This window comes from Mus pahari, chromosome 14 (genome assembly GCF_900095145.1).
Source record: "Mus pahari chromosome 14, PAHARI_EIJ_v1.1, whole genome shotgun sequence".
NCBI lineage: Eukaryota > Metazoa > Chordata > Mammalia > Rodentia > Muridae > Mus > Mus pahari.
In genome coordinates this window covers 23,089,568-23,110,442 of record NC_034603.1, presented here as the reverse complement: position 1 = coordinate 23,110,442, position 20,875 = coordinate 23,089,568, and the positions used below count along the sequence as shown (strand labels likewise).

General features: G+C 48.2%; 1 protein-coding gene across 2 annotated transcripts in view; it reads left to right on the top strand.

Annotated features, from left to right (window-relative positions):
• The first annotated feature begins 18,152 nt into the window (after positions 1 to 18,152).
• Positions 18,153 to 20,875, top strand: part of Ccdc69 (coiled-coil domain containing 69) — a 30,158-nt gene continuing 27,435 nt past the window's right edge. Inside the window, exon 1 of one of the 2 annotated variants that reach the window (XM_021213886.1) lies at positions 18,153 to 18,265. In XM_021213886.1, coding sequence (XP_021069545.1) covers positions 18,218 to 18,265 — 48 coding nt within the window. In that variant the 5' untranslated portion in view covers positions 18,153 to 18,217. The remainder of the gene's footprint in view (positions 18,266 to 20,875) is intronic. The other variant, XM_029546471.1, reaches the window with a different exon arrangement.

The following is a 20,875-nucleotide window of genomic DNA, read 5'->3' as shown; positions in this document are numbered from 1 at the left end:
AAAAAAAAAAAAAAGGAAAGAAAGAAAGAAAGAGAGAGAGAGAGAGAGAGAGAGGGAAGGAAGGAAGGAAGGAAGGAAGGAAAGAAAGAAAGAAAGAAAGAAAGAAAGAAAGAAAGAAAGAAAGAAAGAAAGAAAGAAAGAAAGAAAGAAAGAAAACTGAATTTTGGAAAGCTGTAGGAAATCCTCTGAGCTCATCTTTAGTAAAGGGGGCATTCTCAAGCCCCAAGATGGTAATTAGATGAGACTGTCCTAAACCAACAGGATGAACAACTTGGGGATGTGTAATGATTGTATCTGAGTCCCAGATCATGAGGAAGAAAGGGAAGGAACTTCTCTGTATCAGGACTTAAAACCACTGTCTTTCACCAGTTCAACAACCCAGCTACGTTTGCTTTTTCTCTATGCCCCTTTCTGCAGAATGTTTAAAAAAAAAAAAAAAGATTCATTTTCATGACTTTGAATTTGTTATAGAGTGAGGGTCTTGTTTCTCCATTCTTCTTTTTCTTACCTCAAAAAATATTCCTCGAATTAGATGTGGGACTATAACTTTTAGTTACTAATGAATACCCAGCACCTGACAAAACTGTCAATTTTTAATGTGTCTTAAGCTACATTTTGTTTTATTCATTCTGTGTGCCTGTCTAGTTTCCCCTTTATTCATATTAAAATACATTTCATATCATTAAGAACATGACATTGGTTCGTCTTTATTAACTAGGCTACATACTTTACCCAATGGTTCTGTCATACTAAACTCTCTCCTTCATCACACACAGATGCAAGTCAAGGACCAGAAGGGAAAAGCCCTTTCCCACTGTCATATAGCAAAGTGAAAAGAGAGGTCATTCATACTGTGGCTGATCCTGCGGGTTATAGGGGTTGCCTGTGTGGCCTCACCCCTAGATAGGACTCCAGTACTTGCTCTGGACTGTTGCATCATATCTGATCACACTGTGAACCCCGAGATTGTATTATTTGCTAGAAACACCTGTTTTTAGTTGTGGTGGGCTCAACCTTAAGCACATACCTTTAATCCAAGAGTTTTCTGCTTGAATGTTGTAAACAGGATTAAATAAAGTAAAGTACAGGTTAATAGGCTGAGCAAGCAACCAATTGATGAAGAGGAAGCATCAGATTATTAAGAGAAAAACAGAGAGAGTAAGAGGGAGTCAGGAGGACAGAGGGAGGCACAGGAAGTAGAAAGGAGAAATGTTCAGTTTGAAGGAGGTTTTTTGAGCAGCCAACATCTGGCTCCCGAGTCTTCATTGGTAAAAATTGAACAATTGAGATTTTGTTTAAAAAGAAAAAAAGAAAAAAAAAAAACCACTGAACATGCTGGAACATTATTCATTCTTTTACACAGTTACCAAGTCCCCTCACCCGCATCACCCACGTCCTCCTGACTCCTAACCCTCCATCTTCTCTGCCTGACAACCCTCCAGCATCACACAGGTAGGTGAAGGGACACATTCCTTCAGGTTGGTATTCCCGCATGAATGGCTTTGAAGGAAATTCTAGAATCTCACAGACACCATGACTGGAAAGCAAGCCATAACAACAATGGAAAGAGAGATGGGACAGGCTTGTTCAGCAGGCTGTATTCTGGTCCTGCCCCGTACTGCTATAGAAGAGTGGTCAGGGGCCTCAACTCTCTGACTTCAATTTTCTATTTGCAAAATGAGGATTTAAAAATCATAAGGATGCAGGTGAAGGTGTAGTTCATTTGGTAAAGTGTTTGCATAGTATGCACAAGGCCCTGTGTTCCGGCCTAGCACCATATAAACTGGTCATGGTGGTACCTGCTTGTGATTCCAGCACTTGTGAAGTAGAAGCAGGAGGATCAGAAGTTCAAAGTCAACCTCAGCTCCCCATGGAGTTCTAGGTCTGCTTGGAGTACGTGAGACCTTGATACAGCTAAATATATCAGCAAGCAAGCATATCATAAGGAAGATGATTCAGTAATAAGCTCTCTCTATTCACTGACAGATTTGACAACTGGACAAAATAAAGGCCCTGTCCACACCCCTCAAGGCACATCCCATCCTCATCAAGTCTGGAGTTACAGTGACGAACAGTAGCGACTAAAGAAATCAACAGACGATAAGATACCAAGCAAGAGTCCCCAAAGACAAAAACTTCCATCAAAGCAATACAAAGTGGGGGTGTTTGCCTTCCTGAGTCAGAGGGGAAGCATCTCAGGAGGTCGACTTTGCCTTTTCTTTCTTAAAACGAGAATCATTGAGAGAATAAGAGACCCGAAAGCCAGTATCCTGACAATCAGGCTGTGGCTTCCGGCCAAGGCTGCACAACACCACTCTGGGAAGCTGTTCTCAGAGTGCCACTGCAGGCCAGCTTCAGGCATCTCCATCTCCAGAACTGGGACTTCCTCATTAACACACAGGAGAACTGGGGACATAGCTCAATGGCAGAGGAGCTACCTAGCATGCCTGCTGTACTGGCGAGCTTTGTGTCAACTTGACACAGCTGGAGTTATCACAGAGAAAGGAGCTTTAGTTGGGGAAATGCCTCCATGAGATCCAGCTGTGGGGCATTTTCTCAATTAGTGATCAAGGGGGAGAGGTCCCCTTGTGGGTGGGACCATCCCTGGGCTGGTAGTCTTGGATTCTATAAGAGAGCAGGCTGAGCAAGCCAGGGGAGGCAAGCCAGTAAAGAACATCCCTCCATGGCTTCTGCATCAGCTCCTGCTTTCTGACCTGCTTGAGTTCCAGTCCTGCATCCTTTGGTGATCAACAGCAGTATGGAAATGTAAGCCAAATAAACCCTTTCCTCCCCAACTTGCTTCTTGGTCATGATGTTTGTGCAGGAATAGAAACCCTGACTAAGACACCTGGGAACCCAGGTCTGATCTGAGCACTACAAACAAACATAAAAACCGGGGATGGGGGGCTGGTGAGATGGCTCAGCAGGTAAGAGCACCCGGCTGTTCTTCCAAAGGTGCAGAGTTCAAACCCCAGCAACCACATGGTGGCTCACAACCATCCTTAACAAGATCTGACTCCCTCTTCTGGAGTGTCTGAAGACAGCTACAGTGTACTTACATATAATAAATAAATCAATTAAAAAAAAAAAAACGGGGATGGGATATAGGTAAGTGGTCACACACTTGCCTGATGCCCTAGCTTCGATCTACAGCCCCACAAAAAAGAAATGTGGTGGTGCATGTCTGTAACAACCCTTCCGTGAGCCTCCTGCCTCCATATTCTCACAAGTTTATTTGGGTTTTTTGTTTTGGTCTGGTATTGGGTCTTGCTAGTTGGCCTGGAACTTGCTATGTAAAGCAGGCTGGTCTTGAATTTACAGAGATCCACCTGCCTCTGCCTCCAAAGTGCCAGGATCAAAGGTGTGCACCACCACACCCAGTTTTTATTTCCATTCAAGTTGTTTACCTCTTGGTTTAAGATGAGCTAACAGCTCTTATCTCCCTGTCACATGTTGGTGTACTTTTATAACCCCAGCACTCCAGAGGACGAGGCACATTGCCAGGAATTTGAAGCCAACCTGGGCTACGTAGTGAGTTCCAGGCCTTAGACAATGGTTACTTCACTAAATCATAGTTGTTCTCTCCATATCGATGGTGTCTCTGACATCTCCAACATTAAGCAAAGTATTTCCTTCCCACCACAAACCATACCATACAGGAACTCTACCACTGAACTCCAACTCCCTTCTAAACACACACAGGCATCCACGCTTGCAGGATCGAATGTAATAGAAACTCTGGAAACAAAATAACCACAAGTGATTAGGTGGCTGAGTGTGGTAACTCCTCTAATCCAGTGCTTGGGAGGTTGAGACAGGAGGATTGGTTCATGTTTCAGCTTGGATTCTAGGCTAGCTAGAACTATGTGGTGAGACCCTGTTTTAAAAGCAGGAGTGCAGCTAGGTGGTGGCACTCGATTTTAATCCCTGCACTTTGGAGGCAGAGGTAGGCAGATATGGGGGAGTTTGAGGCCAGCCTGATCTACATTAGTGAGTTTCAGGACAACCAGAGTTACATAGTTAGACCTGTCTCAAAAATACCAAACACACCACCACCACCACCACCATCACCACCACTGCCACAAACAACAACAACAGCAACAACAGCATAAAAGCAGGGTTGGTGCAGCAAGATGGTCCAGTGGTTAGAAGTGCTTGCTCTCAAGCCAGACACCATGAGTTTGGTTCCCAAGACCCACCTGGTGGAGAGACTTAACTCTCACAAGTTGTTCTCAGACTTATACATGTGTGCCCTGACACACAAGAGCCAATAAATAAAAGAGAGGAGAGGAAACATCCTTTGCATTTTCACAGCTGTAAGAAGGTAACTATAATCAATACTGTCCCCCAAAGAAGATAAGATCCTAAAACAACAACAATAAACAGCACACGGGTTGGAGAGACAGCTCAGTGGTTAGGGGCACTGGCAGCTCTTGCAGAAGAACACCAATATGGTGTCCCCCGGGCATCTGAAACTCTTCTCAACTTGGACCTGGTACACGTATAGACACACAGGCAAAGCACTCACACCCATGAAATGTAAACGGAAACAACAGACGATGGTGGGAAGGACCACTAGTATTTATTTTAATGGGATATCCTGTAACTATCCAGTTTTAGAGAAAAAAGAAACAGAACAGAAATAGGCTTGCCCAGGGTCACTCAGCAGCAGGGCCCAAAGTTCTGGTCTCCCCACCTCAGACACATCTGGGAGCCACCACAAAGCAGTTAGAAATACAAACCCCTCATCTTCTCCCCCCCCCCCAAAAAAAAACCCGAACCCTGAGAGCAACTGAGGCCTTACAGTGTCACTGGGAGCAGGGTTGGGACCAGTTGAGAAGACCAGACAGAGAGGGGAAGGAGCCCTGGGAAGAGTGTCCCTTGGTCTCAGCAGCCATGATGGGAGGAGCCTGTGCCACGGAACACTGCTTTGATTCACAAAGATTCCCATCTCATCAGGGCCTTCCCTGACACTGTCATTCTTACTTCAGGCTATACTGTCACCACCTAGGGAGCCCCAGACAGTTCCTTTGCCCAAGCTGTACCCTAGATTGGCACCTTGTCTAATTCCCCTGGAAGATTCTAACAGTTTCCTAACCTGAAGATCCACTGTCTATAGAACTAAAGTGTGTGCATAGCACCCATGGTCACATTAAAGATGCAGGGAGCCATCAAGCAATCTGAATGGAGCCCTCAGCCCTGCGGAGGTCACACCTATAATTCCTGCAATCCCAACACTTAGGTGATGGAAGCTTGAAGACAGGAGGACCCCAAGTTGAGGACACTCTTGACTACATTTTGAGATTAAGGCCAACCTGGACTATGTGAGACCTTATCTCAAAAAGGCAATAAATAAAATATAAATATCTCCCCACACCCATGAGCCAGTGCTTCTAGCCAATACTAAACATCACAGTTTCAGTAGTGCTGGGACTCAGGAAATAATACCCCAAGGTATGGCACTTCGAAATGCTGGGCACTTTAAACTGAAGGACTCTGGAAGAACTTCAAATCTGCCTTGATGCTCTCCTGCCGTTCTTCTGCTCAGCATCTTGTCCAAAGCCAAGCTATGGAGCCTAAGAATAACCTCTTACCCAAGGCAATCCCTAGAACCAGAACCCATCTCCCCCCAAAGCTAACCATAAGACCTAGAAATGCAACTGTCCCTTTCTCCTGCCTTCCTGGGGGAGCAGATCAGACAACACACAGTTCTGCCACCTATCTTATTTGGGGATCATAAGATCCTCATCCAAAATGAGTCTTGTCCCATACTTGGGAGGACAAAAAGATACATACAGAGAGGGGGAGGGGACATCTGAGCAGGTGTTGCAGATTGTCCGATCTCTGTCTAATTACTGTTAGATAACTACATAAATGAGTCAGGCTTGAAGGTCATGGGGCTGGGCCCATCCCCTCATAAGCAGCTGCTTGTAAAGCCAGGAGCCAATCTGCAGGACTTTGATTGCTGGCCAAAATAATGGGATTTAGTTCCTATCTCTGGCTCTGGGTAGAGGCATGACTTTCTAAACTACCTCCAATGATTACTATCTAACCAAGCATCTCTGGACATACCATTGTCCCCTCCCTTAAGAGACATATTCCAAATGGGCCTATAAATCATCCAAACAGAGAAACATCCAGGCACCCACCCACCCACCCACCCTGGAGTACCTGTTGCAAAAAACTTCAGTTATAGTTGTCTTTGTGGTTTTTTTTCTATTTAGTCGTCTACTCTCGGGGCTTGAAGGTGCCTCGCTTTGGGTCTTCTACACTGCTCTGTGTCATGGTTTTCGTCTGAATTCTTTCTATAGACCAAGGAGCCAATGAGATGTCAGGGCAAGGTCCAGCTGACATTCCAGTTAGGTAGGTAGTTCCATTTTTGTTCAGTCACATCTCTATATGGTTACCTGGCTCTCCATTCCTTACCCAAGTCATAGGAAAGAAAGAAGGTCCCTCAACCTTTTGATAGAGGATGAGAGGGGTTTTGGTACCAGAGACTGACCACAGGCCTCCCTCACACGCTACATGACCACTCCACCACTGAGCTGTGTCCCACACTCAGCCCTCTTCTATGATTTTTGGATTAAGACAGGATTTTGTTTTTAAGACTTATTTTTTATTAACATGGATGTGTGTGTAGGGTTGGGAGTATCACCTGTATGCAGGTGCTCAAGCAGGCAGAAGAGGTTGTCCAGAGCCCCTGGAACTGGAGGTACAGACAGTTGTGAGCCTCACAATGTGGATGCTGGAAACTGAACTCTGGTCCTGTAGAAAAACAGCAAGTGCGCTCAATCACTGAGCCGTCACTCCAGCCCTGAGACAGGGTCTTGCTGCAGGTGTTTTTAGGGCAAAAACTCAATGTTAGCAGCCCCGACTACCTAGGCTCTGCCACAAAAAGTAATACGCTAGGCAGTAGTGGCGCATGCCTTAAATCCCAGCACTCAGGAGGCAGAGACAGGAGGATCTCTGAGATGGAGGCCAGCCTGGTCTACAAAGTGAGTTCCAGGACAGCCAGGGCTACCCTGAGAAACCCTGGAGAGAGAGAAGAGAAGAGAAGAGAAGAGAAGAGAAGAGAAGAGAAGAGAAGAGAAGAGAAGAGAAGAGAAGAGAAGAGAAGAGAAAAGAGAAGAGAGAAATATCAGTAGAAAACAGATTTAATCAGTGTGGCCACACTTGTTAGAAGAAAAAAGTAGAGGGGTCCAGTGGCCCCAAGTCCATTTTGGGGGTACTTAAATGAACTTTAGGTATAAGTAGAGGAAGAGCTGAGGTGGGTGACATCCTGGGCAAGGTGTTGTTATTGTCTCAGCTCTTGTTCCTCAGGGTGGCCCAAAACTGTCACCCTTGAGGCAGTAGCCCAGCTCCCACAAGATGGCTACCGCTTCGCTTCAGGGTATGCCCCTGCCTTTGTGGACAGTTGCCCTCACCCAGGAATCCACGATGACTCTGAGGGAATGTTAGGACAATGATGTCGTTCTGGGACTTCAGCCACAGTAAAGAAGACAGGCAGGAAAAAGAAGAGATGTCCTCCGACTGGTCACTATGGCCCTGTGAGAAGTCACCACTTAGAGGAACAGACGGTCAGCACCCGTGTGCCCACTGAGCTACGATCCCAGCCTATGCTTTTCTCATGTTAACCTGTCTTTCAGTGTGGGCTCTAAGTTCTTCCTTTGTTATGTTGAAATATAGTCTAATGCAGCCCAGGTTAGGGTGGTCTGAGATAGCCCCCTTACTCCCCAGCTTTCAACTCTGCACTGGCTGGGAGGTGATAGACCTGTGTGCTTCCTGCACTCCACTTAAAGCAAGGCTTGGGATCTAACCCAGATACTCAGGTGTGTCACACTGGCCCTCAGTTACCTGCCTGCCCTCATCTTTGACATGGGAGTGTAGGCAGTAGCAGATGTCCAGGTTCAGCTAACTTTGCCGTTCTTGGGTAAAGTCACTATTTCTTCCCAAAGAAAGCCACTGGGCAACTGTCCCTTCCCCCCTCTGCTTATGACAACAGGCAGGAAGGATCATGCCAGGTCTCTGCTTGGTGAGGGGAATGGATTCCTCCGTGCCTCAGAAGGGGCCCAGGTCAGTATTGTTAAATCAGATCAGGAATCTAGCTCTGACACGTTGCCCAAGAAGAGGTGGGTGCCCAAGAATTTCTTCCTTCCTCCCTTTCTTCCACTCCGCCTTCCCTGCCTTCCTCCTGGGTTCTAACAGAGTCAAGCTCTCTCTCTCTCTCTCTCTCTCTCTCTCTCTCTCTCTCTCTCTCTCTCTGTGTGTGTGTGTGTGTGTGTGTGTGTGTGTGTGTGTGTGTGNCTCTCTCTCTCTCTCTCTCTCTCTCTCTCTCTCTCTCTGTGTGTGTGTGTGTGTGTGTGTGTGTGTGTGTGTGTGTGTGTACACCAGCATGCACTCCCGAGCATGACTGTGCTTACATGTTTGTGGGTGCATGTACCCCTGGGCAGTGGCTACCATCTTCCCCATTTTAACTCTCCTCTTCCCAGACCCCAGGTCCACCTGCTTTCACAGAAAGCTAGGTTGAGCGTTAAGAAGTCCTTTCTTAAGCCTTGAGAGCTGGATTCTGAAACTTACCAATTTACCCACCAGTAGTAATAAACCCTTTGCGAGTCCTCTGCAGTTTACAGAGCACTATACAGCTCCTTCATTCATCCCTCACGCATTTGCCAGGCAGGGCAATACCAGGGCATCCAGCTCTGAGATTGCACAACGGACAGTGCCCCAGCAACTTCACCCGCTGTTGGCCTCAAGGGCTGCAGGGATACAAGCCTGTTCACAGCCACCTTCAGTACATTTTATTTTCCAGCAGGGGGCGCCCATGGCCCAACTCTTGAAAAACACTATGGCCTACTTGGATTTTCCAAGACTAAGAAGGACACCTGGGTTCTTATCTGAACTCTCCAAACTATAGGGTAAGCAGCTAGTTGCAATCTTCATGAAAGACTTCATGGTCTAAAATAGATGCATAGGACAGACGAATCCTAAAAATCCCAGTGAAAGAAAGAGATGTTCATTCACTCAGGTTTGGGAAGAGACCCTCAACTCCTGACTTTGATCTTGGTCCTCTTATCCTTATGCCTATGTGGTCTCCCAGGAAACTTGCCTCTACAGCTCCAGAATGCATGGCTTCGGAGAGCCAGTCGTACTGCGAAGCCAGAACAGGAGGCACATTGTTAAGGATACCTTATTGCTAAGTCCCATCTCCAACAAGAATAGGTTTCGAGGCTGGAGGGGTGGCTCTTCAGTAGCTTATCCAGAAAACTGCATCCACATAGCAGTTCACAATCACCTGTAACTCCAATTCCAGGGGATCCAATGCCCTCTTTGGACCTCCTCAGGCTCCTGCAGATATGGTGTGTGTGTGTGTGTGTGTGTGTGTGTGTGTCTGTCTGTCTGTCTGTCTGTCTGTCTGTCTGTGTGTCTCTCTGTGTGTGTATGTGTGTATAGAGACATAAAAATAAACCAATAAATTTTTTTTTTAATTTTCTACTTCTAGTTAAGAGTTTCTGTTTCCTAAACCTGATGTGCCCTGCAAAACCTGTTTTTAAGCTAGGCTTTTGTAGTGCATGCCTTTAATCCCAGCACCTGGGAGGCAGAGCAAGTTTGTGGCCATCCTGGTCTATAGAGGGAGTTACAGACCAGCTAGGATTATATAGTGAAACCCCTTTTCTCCAACAAAACAAGTAAACCATGAGGGGTTTTGCTTGTTTGTTTGGTTTTGTTTTGTTTTGTTTTGTTTTTAGCTCTGGCTATCCTGAAAGTTGCTCTGTAGACCAGGTTGGCCTTGAACTCACAGAGATACACCCGCCTCAGCCTCCCGAGTGCTGGGTTTAAAGGTGTATGCCACCACCACCCAGCTATTTTTGCTTTTATTCTTGCTTTTTTTTATTGCCTTTTTTTTTTTTTTCTAACAGCCAGTTATCTCACCTCTGTAAACACACTTAGAGTTGTTTTCATTTAACCTTACGGGTCTTCCCCATAAAAGGGACCTCAAACACCTAGCCCAAAGCCGCTCTCTTGATTCCTGACTTAGGTTGCATCTCCAAAATAAAGTTTGCTTTAATTGGTCAGTTGTGGAATTGGTCTTTCTCCTTGAATATTTGGGATTAACACTACCACCAGGAGCCCTGTGGGCTGGGGAGGTCGCCAGGCGGGAGGGGGAGCAGAGAGTTTATTTTTAGCTGCCTACACTGAGCCTCAACCTTATTTAGACATCAGGCAACAGGGTGAGCTGGAGGCTGCAGGCTGGAGGGGTCTCCAGCTCCTCTTACCGTCGCTCTGCCCTGTCCACCCCCGCTTACCATCCTCTCTGGGAGGCTAGAAATAGCAGCCCTTGCCGGCTGTCCTTAGTGCCATGGTGTTCTGCAGCCTGGCTTGCTTTTCCACTGACTCTTGGCTATCCTCTTTCCCCCACAATCCCACAAAGAAACTTTCAGAGGGACACAGGGTGCTGTCCCTTCTCGTTCTAGTGGTTTCAAATGCTAACTGCTACAGATCTGGGTTCAAATCCCCCGGATTTGTAAGTGATCTACCCTCTTGAAATACAAGTTGGCCCCACCCTCTCTTTTTATCTTCCTCAGCCTCCTATTCCTCCTCCTCCTCCTCCTCTTCTAATTATGAGACAGAGACAGCTGGGGGCTACACACAGTAGAGCCTCACACGGTAGGCAAGCCCTCTGCCAGCTGAGCTATAGCCCCAAGGTCTCCAAAGACTTGCGTATTCACCCAGCAATGTGCTAAAAAGGGGGCAGTGATTAGAACACGAGGCTCTGACCTCATCGGTGATAAAACCCACCGATGGGTTCTTAGTCTGCCTATGGCAGGCAGTGGGTGTAGAGAGTGAGCCGTGACTGAGAGCCAGTCCCTGGAGGCTGCTATGATTTGAATATGAGATGTCCCCACTGGATCAAATGTTTGCACCCTTGTCCCCCAGCTGGACGGCTTGTTTTGGGAAGTTGTAAATCGTCCAGGATGTGCGGCCTAGAGGGATTGGCTAGCTGGGTGACCCGGCCTTGAGGGTTACAGCCTGGCTCCACTTGCTGCAAGAGAGCTTGCAATACTGCCAGGTCAGTCCCCATGTGAGGAGGACTGTAGCCACCATGAAATCTGCTATGCCTTCCTTGGCATGATGAATTCCATCACCATCACCGTCTAACATGAAAGTAAGGGGGCTGGAGGGGGGTGGCTCTGGGGGGCAGTAGCACTGGCTGCTCTTCCAGTGCATCGGGAGTTTGATTCCCAGTAGTCACATGGTGTCTCACAGTGCCTCTAACTCCAGTTCCAGGAGATCTGACTCCCTCTTCTGGCCTCTGAGGGCACCAGGCATGCACCTGGCGCACAGACATACATGTAGGCAAAACATCCACACACATAAAATAAGTTAAATAAACCTTAAAGTTAAAAAAAAAAAAAAGGGAGATTAAAAACTCTTTTTTTTTTTTCAAGACAGGGTTTCTCTGTGTAGTCCTGGCTGACCTGGAACTTGCTCTGTAGCCTCAGACACAGGTGATCCACCTGCCTCTACCTCCCGAGCACTGGGATTAAAGGCGTGCGCCACCACTGCCTGGCAGAAAAACTGTTTTACAGAGGTATAATTGGTACACAAAAAACTGTATACATCTAATGTATGCACATCAGCCCACAGTCAAACCACCGCACCAAGGTAACAGTCAATGCCGAGACCTCTGGGTTGCCTTTGGCCATGCCTTTGGTTTTTCTCTGCTTAGTTTTGGAGGGTTTGGGTTGGTTTTGTCTACAGGAAGGACATTCAAGATCATATCAATTAATCACACAATAAAGGGTCATTAACTTGTCTCTGCTTTACAGCGGATTTCTAGTAGGCGTTTGCGCGTGTGTGCGAGCGCGCATGTGTATTTGTGCATGTATAGTGTGGATGTATGTTCCCACATGTGCATGTCCGTGCATATGCACGTGGAGGTCACAGGTACGCATCAAGCATCTTCCCTGACCACTCTCCACCTGACATACTGAGGTAGTGTGTGTCCCTTGAACACAGAGCACACGGATTCAGCTAGTCTGGCTAGCCTGCTTGCTCTGAGGATCCCTTGTCTCCACCCTCTAAAGCAGTGAAATTCCAGGCAGCTGTGATGCTCGCCAGGCATTTACACGTGTGCCCGTTAGCTCTTGTCAAGTTAACAGAAACTAGAGTCATCTGGGAAAGGGGAACCTCAGTGAACAACTGCCTCCCTCAGATCGGCTAGTAGGCAAGCCGGTGGGGACATATTTTTGGTTACTGATTGATGTGGGAAGGCACAGCCCGATGCAGGTCGTCCCAGGTTGTAGAATGAAGCAGACTAGGGAGCCGTGTAAGCCGTTTTCTCCGTAACTCTGTTTCGGTTCTTGCCTCTAGGCTCCTGCCCTGACTTCCCTTTATGACTGTTACCTGGAGATGTAAGCCAAACACGAACCCTTTCCTCCCCGGGATGCTTTTGGTCGTGGTTTCTGTTACACCAATAGAGAGCAAATTAGGACATGAGTGTTGTTGGGGAATCTAAACTCTGGTTCTCACGCTTGCATGGCAAGGGCTTTCTACACAGAGCCATCTTCATTGCCCTAAGAATGTAGCTCTCTGGAAGCCCAGTGCTGTTACTGGAACTTCCATCTTCAATAAACCTGTATAAAAAGAACCCATCCAATCGAGTTATTATATAATTATAAGCTATAAGCCTTGATTGGGCAGACCTAACACTATACTAACTTATTCCCCAGCTATAAGACTACTTGCTACTTGCAGTTTCTCCTTGCCACACCGCTCTGGTCCATCATGGCTTTCTCCCACTCTTCTTCCAGCTTCTCTCCTCCCTTCTTGTCCTCCTATTCCCTCTACCTGCCCCCACTCTCAAAGACCTGCCGTCCCACCTTTCCCCTCCACTGCCCAATCACAGGCCTTTATTGACCAGTTAAAATGGGGAGACGGCTCACATGAGATTGACTGCTCATCTACTTGTGAGGGGAACCCCTCTTGAGGAAGCAGAAATAAGATCAGTATACAAACAGCATCAGGACAACCCACACTTTGCTGACTCACTTAAGGAGAAATAGCTACTCCAAAAGAAAAGAACCAAACAAAAAACCCTGTCCAATCTCAATTAGATGCCTCTGCTTATCCATTCCCTGGGGAGCCCTCCCCAGGAAGCCCCTTGCATAGTTTTAGGAACAATGCTGTCCTGCATTACCTCTGCTTGCACATCTCAGTGGACAGTACTCTCTGTTACACCACACCCCTGAATTGATAACAGGTTGAAGAGTCTCAGGCAGCAGGGGGATGGGGGTTGGGGGGGNGGGGGGGTGAGAATAGGATGAGGAATGGTGGAGACCTGGGAAGAGTCATATTCAGGTTCCTACGACCCTCTGCTCCTAGATCTTCCAGACAGCTTGGGAGATACTGCATTGTCATCAGATGTCCCTCAGAGAAAGCCCGGTCCAGCGTAGTGTCTACCTGCAAGCTACTATGCTTCTTGTCATGATGATTGACCGAACCTCTGGAACTGTAAGCCAGCGCCAATTATATGTTCATCTTTATAAGAGTTGCCTTGGCCATGGCTTCTCTTCACAGCAATAAAACCCATACAAGGACTGGAGAGATGGCTCAGTGGTTAAGAGCACTGATTGCTCTTTCAGAGGTCCTGAGTTCAATTCCCAGCAACCTCATGTTGGCTCACAACCATCTGTAATGGGATCCGGTGCCCTCTTCTGGTGTGTCTGAAGACAGCTACAGTGTACTCATGTACATTAAATGAATCAATCTTAAAAACTAAAAACAAAAACCTATACCAAGACAGGTGGGTTATAATATAATCCTGCCTCTGAGGGGGTGGAGATGGGTGGATCTTAGCCAGCCCAGCTCCTTGGCAAGTTCTAGACCAGTAAGAGACCCTGTCTCCTAAAGCAAGACGGAAGCTTGAAGAACAACAGCCAAGGCTGCCCTCTGGTTTCCACATATCAGCACACATGTGAACAAACACACATACAAAGTGCCTTGAAAAAGCAAGATTGGGCTTCCTCTCCTTGCAACCCTGCCCAGCTTTCTTTCTTTCATTTGTTTGTTTTTTCAAGACAGGGTTTCTCTGTATAGCCCTGGCTGTCCTGGAACTCACTCTGTAGACCAGGCTGGCCTCGAACTCAGAAATCCACCTGCCTCTTGCCTCCCGAGAGCTGGGATTAAAGGCGTGCCACCATGCCCGGCTTCCTGCCCAGCTTTCAACTCATACCTGAACTCCGGGGTGTGGGGGGTGGTCCCTGAGCCACCAGAGATGCCAAGGCTCCCTCCCTGTAAAAATACCTCATTAAGAATCACACCCCACAGGGTTTGGTTCCTGCTACGGTCCTTGGATCCTGTCCAGGGCCCTGATTTAAGAGATACTGCGATGGTTTTTTAAATTAAACGTGTTATAACCAGAGGGTCGGGTAACCACAACATCCTGGCTGGCCGCATCTCCCAGGCAGAGAGCAGAGAAAAGTGCCCCGGCGCCATGCATGCTGGGAGTGCAGAAGCCAGGACAGGGTCTGAACGGGCCTTGGGGAGGCAGTTCTTCTGCGTCCTCACCAACTCTCTAGATCCACTCACAGCCAGCATCTTCTGTCCCCTCCTCCCCAGTGACCTTGCATAATACCCATCTGTCCTGTCTTACCCTTGCTTACAAGATAAAGTCAAACAGCTTGCTCAGATCACCAAGGCCATTGGGCATCTGCATGTGTCTACCTCACATACCTCCTCCACCCAGCTACTCTGGCCACCACTGAGCCACTAAGACCCCTAAAATCGCCTCACAGCAACTGGCTGAGACATGCTCTTTTCCATACAGATGAGAAGAAGCCATACTCAATCTGCAGAAGCCTGTGCAGCCATCACACGCTAGGGCAGCTGGCCAACCTTCGTGCTCCCAACACGGACTTAGTCATGCCCTCGGCGTCCATCACTTGTCACCTGAACCAGATGCTGTGACACTTCCTCCAAGTCTTCTGTTCAGCTTGCATGGTGGGGATAGCCGTAGAGAAGGGGCTGTGCAGGCGAAAGACAGACAGACGACAGACAGACACCATTGTTTCATACTATATATGAAAAACTCCCAGCTTCTTTTGAAAACTAGAAGACTCAGAAGTCAAGTGTGATGACGCGCTCCAGTCAGTCATCCCAGCACTCAAGAGGTAGTAGAGGCAGGAGGAGCTAAAGAAGTTCAAGATCCTCTATGGCTACATAGTGATTTTGAGGCCAGCCAGTAACACATGTCTCAAAAAACAAACACTGGGCCGGCGAGATGGCTCTCTCTGACTAATGGAGCTTGCTACCAAGCCTGATGACCTGAGTTCAATCCCAAGAATCCATATGACAAACGAGAGAATTGACTTGCTCCCTCAAATTGAACTATGACCTACACACACACACACACACACACACACACACACATAATTACTATCATTATCCTTATTAAAAGTGTTGCATTTTTTTGAGCCGGGCATGGTGGCACACTCCTTTAATCCCAGCACTCGAGAGGCAGAGGCAGACAGATTTCTGAGCTCAAGGCCAGCCTGGTCTACAAAGTGAGATCCAGGACAGCCAGGGCTATATGGAGAAACCCTGTCTCAAAAACAACAACAAAAAAAAAAACAAACAAAGAAAAAGTTGCATTTTTTCATTAAAATAACTATTATAATAATATGATTATGGTGAAAATTATAATGCTTTTTAATAGAAAGAGAGGCAGATGCTTGAAAGGTGGCTCAGTGGCTAAGAGCACTTGCTGCTCTTGCAGAGGACCTGGGCTCAGTTCTCAGCATCCATATGCAGCTCACAACCGCTCTTATCTCCAGTTCCAGGGGATCTGATGTCCTCTTCTGACCTCCCCAGGTACCAGGCACGCAAGCAGTACATCATACACACACATGCAGGTAAAGCGCGCATACACATAAAACAGACATCTGAAAAATGTTTTTAAATAAATAGAAAACCAAAAAAAAGCACAGTGAGGAAGATCCGTCCCCAGGGTGTTCTGTACCATGGCATATATGCATGGGTCAGAGGACAGCTTGTGGGGGAGGTCACTATTCTCCTTCCATCGTGTGGATCCTGGGGATTGAATTGAGTAGTGAACCATTTTAATCCACTGAGCCTTCTCACCTGCCCCAGACTTTGGCTGCCTTACTCAGCATTTCCGAGGTGGCTTGAATGAGAATGGCCCCCTAAGCTTAAATATTAGAATGTTTGCTTTCAGTTGGTGGAACAGTTTAGGAAGGATTAGGAGGCGTGGCCTTGTTGGAGGAGGTGTGCCACTGGGGGTTGTGTTTTGAGATTTCAAAAGCCCATGTCCAGCCCTGTTCCCCGCCCCCTCTGCAGAGCTCCTCGCCATGATAATGGACTAAGCTCCTGAAACTGTAAGAAGCAGCTCCCCCCCTCCCCGCCCCAGTTAAATGCTTTCTTTTCTTTTCTTTTTTTTATTTTAAAGAGTTGCCTTACTCATGGTGCCTCTTCATAGCAATAAAACAGTGACTAAGACACAGGGTTTCATTATGTAGTCCAGGCTTGCCTGGAACGCACAGTGACCCCCTGCTTCATTCAGTTTTCTTGCTGTTTGGACTACAAATCTGAGCCCTCACGCCCAGCACAATATTGCTTTATGCTCTTTGAAGGGTCGTTGCCTTGAGAGGTCTTGGGTTATTCATTGCCCTGGGTCCCTTTCATCAGCACAGCTTTCAGAGAGTTTGTGGCCCTGACACAGATTTTCTAACCTGTGCCCAGTACTCTGGGGCGCTGACTCTCAAAGCTGTTATCGCTCTCCCACGTGCAGCTCCCGGTGAGCACTCGGAGAAGACAGAAAGGAGTCTCTTGTCCTAGATTCTGACCCTATTGTCCCTATTCCCACTGCATCTGGCAAGTGTGCTGTGTCTGTCCCAAGGAGAGAAGACTATGTCACAGATCTTGTGAGCTGGGGAAAGCTATTGGCCCAGCCTTGTGGAAACCTTACAATGAAAGTGGGTATCATTTGTTTGCAGGGGTGTTACAAAAGCCAGGTTTGGGGGAGCATTCGACCTGGGCTCTGGGCCTTGCTACCAGCATTGTCCCTCTCTGAAGTATACTTTTATTCCATGTATTCATTTGTTTATTGGATGGGGGGAGAGTGAGTGTGTGTACGCACGTGTGCGCACATGACCTACATATGGAGATCAGAGGACAAATTTCAGGAGTTGGCTTTCTTTTTTCCTGGGACTTGAACTTATGTCATCAGCTTAGTAGCAAGCACCTTTACCCACTGAGACAATTAACTTTAATTCACTGTATTTTGAGACAAGGGCTCACTCTGCAGCCTAGACTGACCTCCAACTTGTGGCTGTCCTTTTGCCTCAGCCTTCTGGAACTGCAAATTGATTGGCCTTTTCAGCTTAGGAAATGTAGATTTAGTTATGAATGGGGAATGCAGTATGTGAGCCTTGGCATGCATGTTCATTTTCTCCTTCCACGGAGTGGGGCCTGGGGATGGAGCTCAAGTCAGAATCAGAGGTCACTGCCTTTCCCACTGAGCCTGTAGCTGGCGCGTTCTTTTGGTTGGTTACTTGGTTGGTTTTATTTTTGAGATAAGCTCTTACTTACTCTGTAGCCTCATCCTGAAACTCCAGCCTCAGCCTCCTAAGTGCTGGGCTTGTAGACACTCACCCTCAGTGCCTTCAGAGGTTAAAAGACTGATGAGCAGGAGTTACAGGCATCTGTGAGCCACCTGATGTGGGTGCCTGGGGTTGAACCATAGTTCCCTGGAAGAGCAGAAAAACACTCTTAACCGCTAAGATCTCTCTCCAATCCCGTTCCCTTTGCGTGACAGGTTATCATGTAGCCCAGCCTGGCCTCAAACCCTCTATATACCTCAGACTGTCCTCGAACTTGTGATCCTCCTGCCTCCACCTCCCCAGAACTGGAATTACAGACTTGTGTGACACAACGCCTGGTTTAATTGTTTTCGTTCTTTTCTCTCTCAACTCTTTCTCATCACAGGGTCCTGAGAACCATCTGTGGCTCCTGAGGATCTCTCCTGCCCCGGTCTCAGGTACTTCTGGCGTGGAGCGCCGCTGGCACCTGCCCTGGCCCGGCCCCGGCTCGGCCCGGGGCCCCGCGCAGGCCCCGCTCTTCCGGCATTTAAGACGCGCAGCCGGCGCGGCTACAGCTCCGGGCGGTTGAGAGTCACAGCCGGCGGGACGCGCGAAGCAGGATGGGCTGCAGGCAAAGTCGGCACAGCCGCGGCAAACGCGCAGAGAAGGTACCGGGAACCGGCACACGGAGGTCTGCTTGGGGGGCGCTCAGAGGGACAGCAGAGGACACCAGATGATGGACAGCAGTCGGGGGGGCAGGCATGGAGACCGGGGTGCGGGGGTTGGGGTGCTCTGTCTCCGCCCGTGTTGAGCCGACCCGGCAACCAGAAGCCTAGTTAACACACTCGGTCCCAGACAAACTGCAGCTGACCCTGCTGTCCCCACGAGGAGGTGACTGGTGTGTCCGTGGCAGGTGGCCTTCAGTGTGGGGCTGTCACTGTGTAGTGGAGGACAGGATTCTTAACCTCTCTGAGCCTTGAGCTAAGGTCTAAGGCCGGCAATCTCTGATAGGTCCACAGGCGGACAGCGCCAGCATCACCTGAGACCTGTTGGAAACCTCAACTCCCTGGTCTGCTCGACACAGCCTGCCTCTTAATCAGTTTCGCCTGGGATCACTGCACCCTTTAGAGCCTAGGAAGCGGGTTAGGGCTTCCTGCGGGAACAGAGCGGTGCGTGGGCTGCCCTTAGGGTAGCTGGGAGGAGCCAAAGAGGGAGTCGATTTGTAGTCTCCTGCAGCTCTCTCCTCCCTTCCTGTCCCTCTCGCCCTAGAGCCCTGAAGCTGGGTTAGAGCCCAAGAGACTGACTCAGGTTTCTGCCCCTTGAGGTCAGAGCCTGTATTCAGGGCCAAGTCCACTAAGGAGAGCAGGGGGCCCAGAGAAGGAAACAGTCACCCTAGAGTCCTAGTCGTCTTTTCCTGTCTGCCAGTCTCTCCACCCCTTGTGGGGATGGACAGCCCGTGAAGCTCATCAGTCCCCACTGTGAAAATGATTAATTTTCCAAGGAACTTCAGCTCATTAGTCTTCCTGTTATCTGTTTATCTGCCCCTAACTTTGTCTGTCTGTGTGTGTGTGTGTGTGTGTGTGTGTGTGTTCTCTCTGAACCCTCCCCTGCACTTGGACTAACTTTTCATTGTTTTCTTTTTCTCTCCACCCCCACTTTTGGAGACAGGGTGTCTTGTGTAGCCCAGGCTGTCCTCAGACATAATGTGTAGCCAGAGCTGCCCTTGCACTACTAACCCACCTGCCTCTCCAGTGCTGGGATTACCAGCCTATCCCACCGTTGCAGGCTGAATGTTTTTGCTTAGGTTTTTGTTTTTGTTTTTGTTTTTTTGTTTTGTTTTGTTTAGACAAGTTCTCAATATGTAGCCTAGGTTAGCCCCAAACTTTCAATTTTACTTAGCCTCCCTAATGTTGAAATTATAGGCATGGGCTACCATACCTGGCTTCTAGGGGCTTCTTGAGAGCTGCAAAGCCCATCACCTTTGCTGCCTCAAACAGCCTGGCATGTCTGCCTTGGACCTGTGTGGCTTTGTTGCGTTCTTTTGCTCACGGTGCCTGTGAGCCGGGCAGTGGGCTGCTTTCTGGCTAAGTTCCCACCTGTTCCTAACCCTCCTGGTTGGTGCTTTTTGCTTAATTTCCAATGCGGGGGTCAGGTCGTGAGCACCCGGTTTATCTACACAGTCTGCCAATACCCCTGGGAGATGGAACCCTAGAATAGAAGTTCAGGGGGTCACAAGAGTCAGACCACAATAATGACACTCCCTAAATATTTTCACTTCCTGTTCTGTGTCAGGAAGGTCCTGGGAACCACATTGAGCTGTAGTATGAAGCTTCCACACATAACAGGTGTGGCCCCCTAAGGCTCAGAGAGGATATGAAAGTCAAATGGTGGGATGATTGCTCAGAGAAGACTCGGGGCCTGGAGACATGGTTTAGTGGTTGAGAGCATTGGCTGTTCCCCCAGAGGACCCAAGTTCAATTCCCAATACCCACATGACAGCTCAAAACCATCTGGAATTCAGTACCATGAGATCCAACACCTTCTGGCCTCTGTGCAACCAGCATGCATGTGGCAAGCAAAATGCCTATATATATATACATAGTTTTAATGTTTTTCTTAATTTAAAAAAAAATGGAAGACTTCCTGGGTATGGTAGCACACAACTTTAATCCCAGAACTCAGGAGGTCAAGGTAGGTGGGTCTTTATGAGTTTGAGGACAGCCTGGTCTACATATTGAGAACCAGAACAGCCAGGACCACACACACACACACACACACACACACACACACACACACACACGAATGGTTTTCTTCCTTCCATTGACATCTAGCCTTCCCCTTCCCACCCAACCCCTTGCTGCCTGTGCAGAGCATGGAGCAGGTGCCTAGGAATGCAATGAGGGCCAACTGGGAGCCAGGCCAAGGTTTAGCCTGGCATGCAGCAGGAGAGCCTCCCCAGACTGAGAGGAAGGCTTCTTGGGTGGGGAAGCTTGGCAGCAGTTCCCCCAATAAAAGCCAAGGGCTTAAAGGCTTCAGGAAGGCCAGGATGTGAGGCTTGTGCAGAGTGGGGTGCCCAGCAGCAGTGAAGGCAACTGAGCCTTCATAAGAACTCCCCAGGCTTGGAACAGTATCTCAGTGTCAATGATCGCCCCCCCCCCCAGTACCTCTGGTACTAGGTTCATGGAACAGTATCTCAGTGTCAATGATTCCCCCACCCCAGTACCTCTGGTACTAGGTTCATGGAACAGTATCTCAGTGTCAATGATTCCCCCACCCCA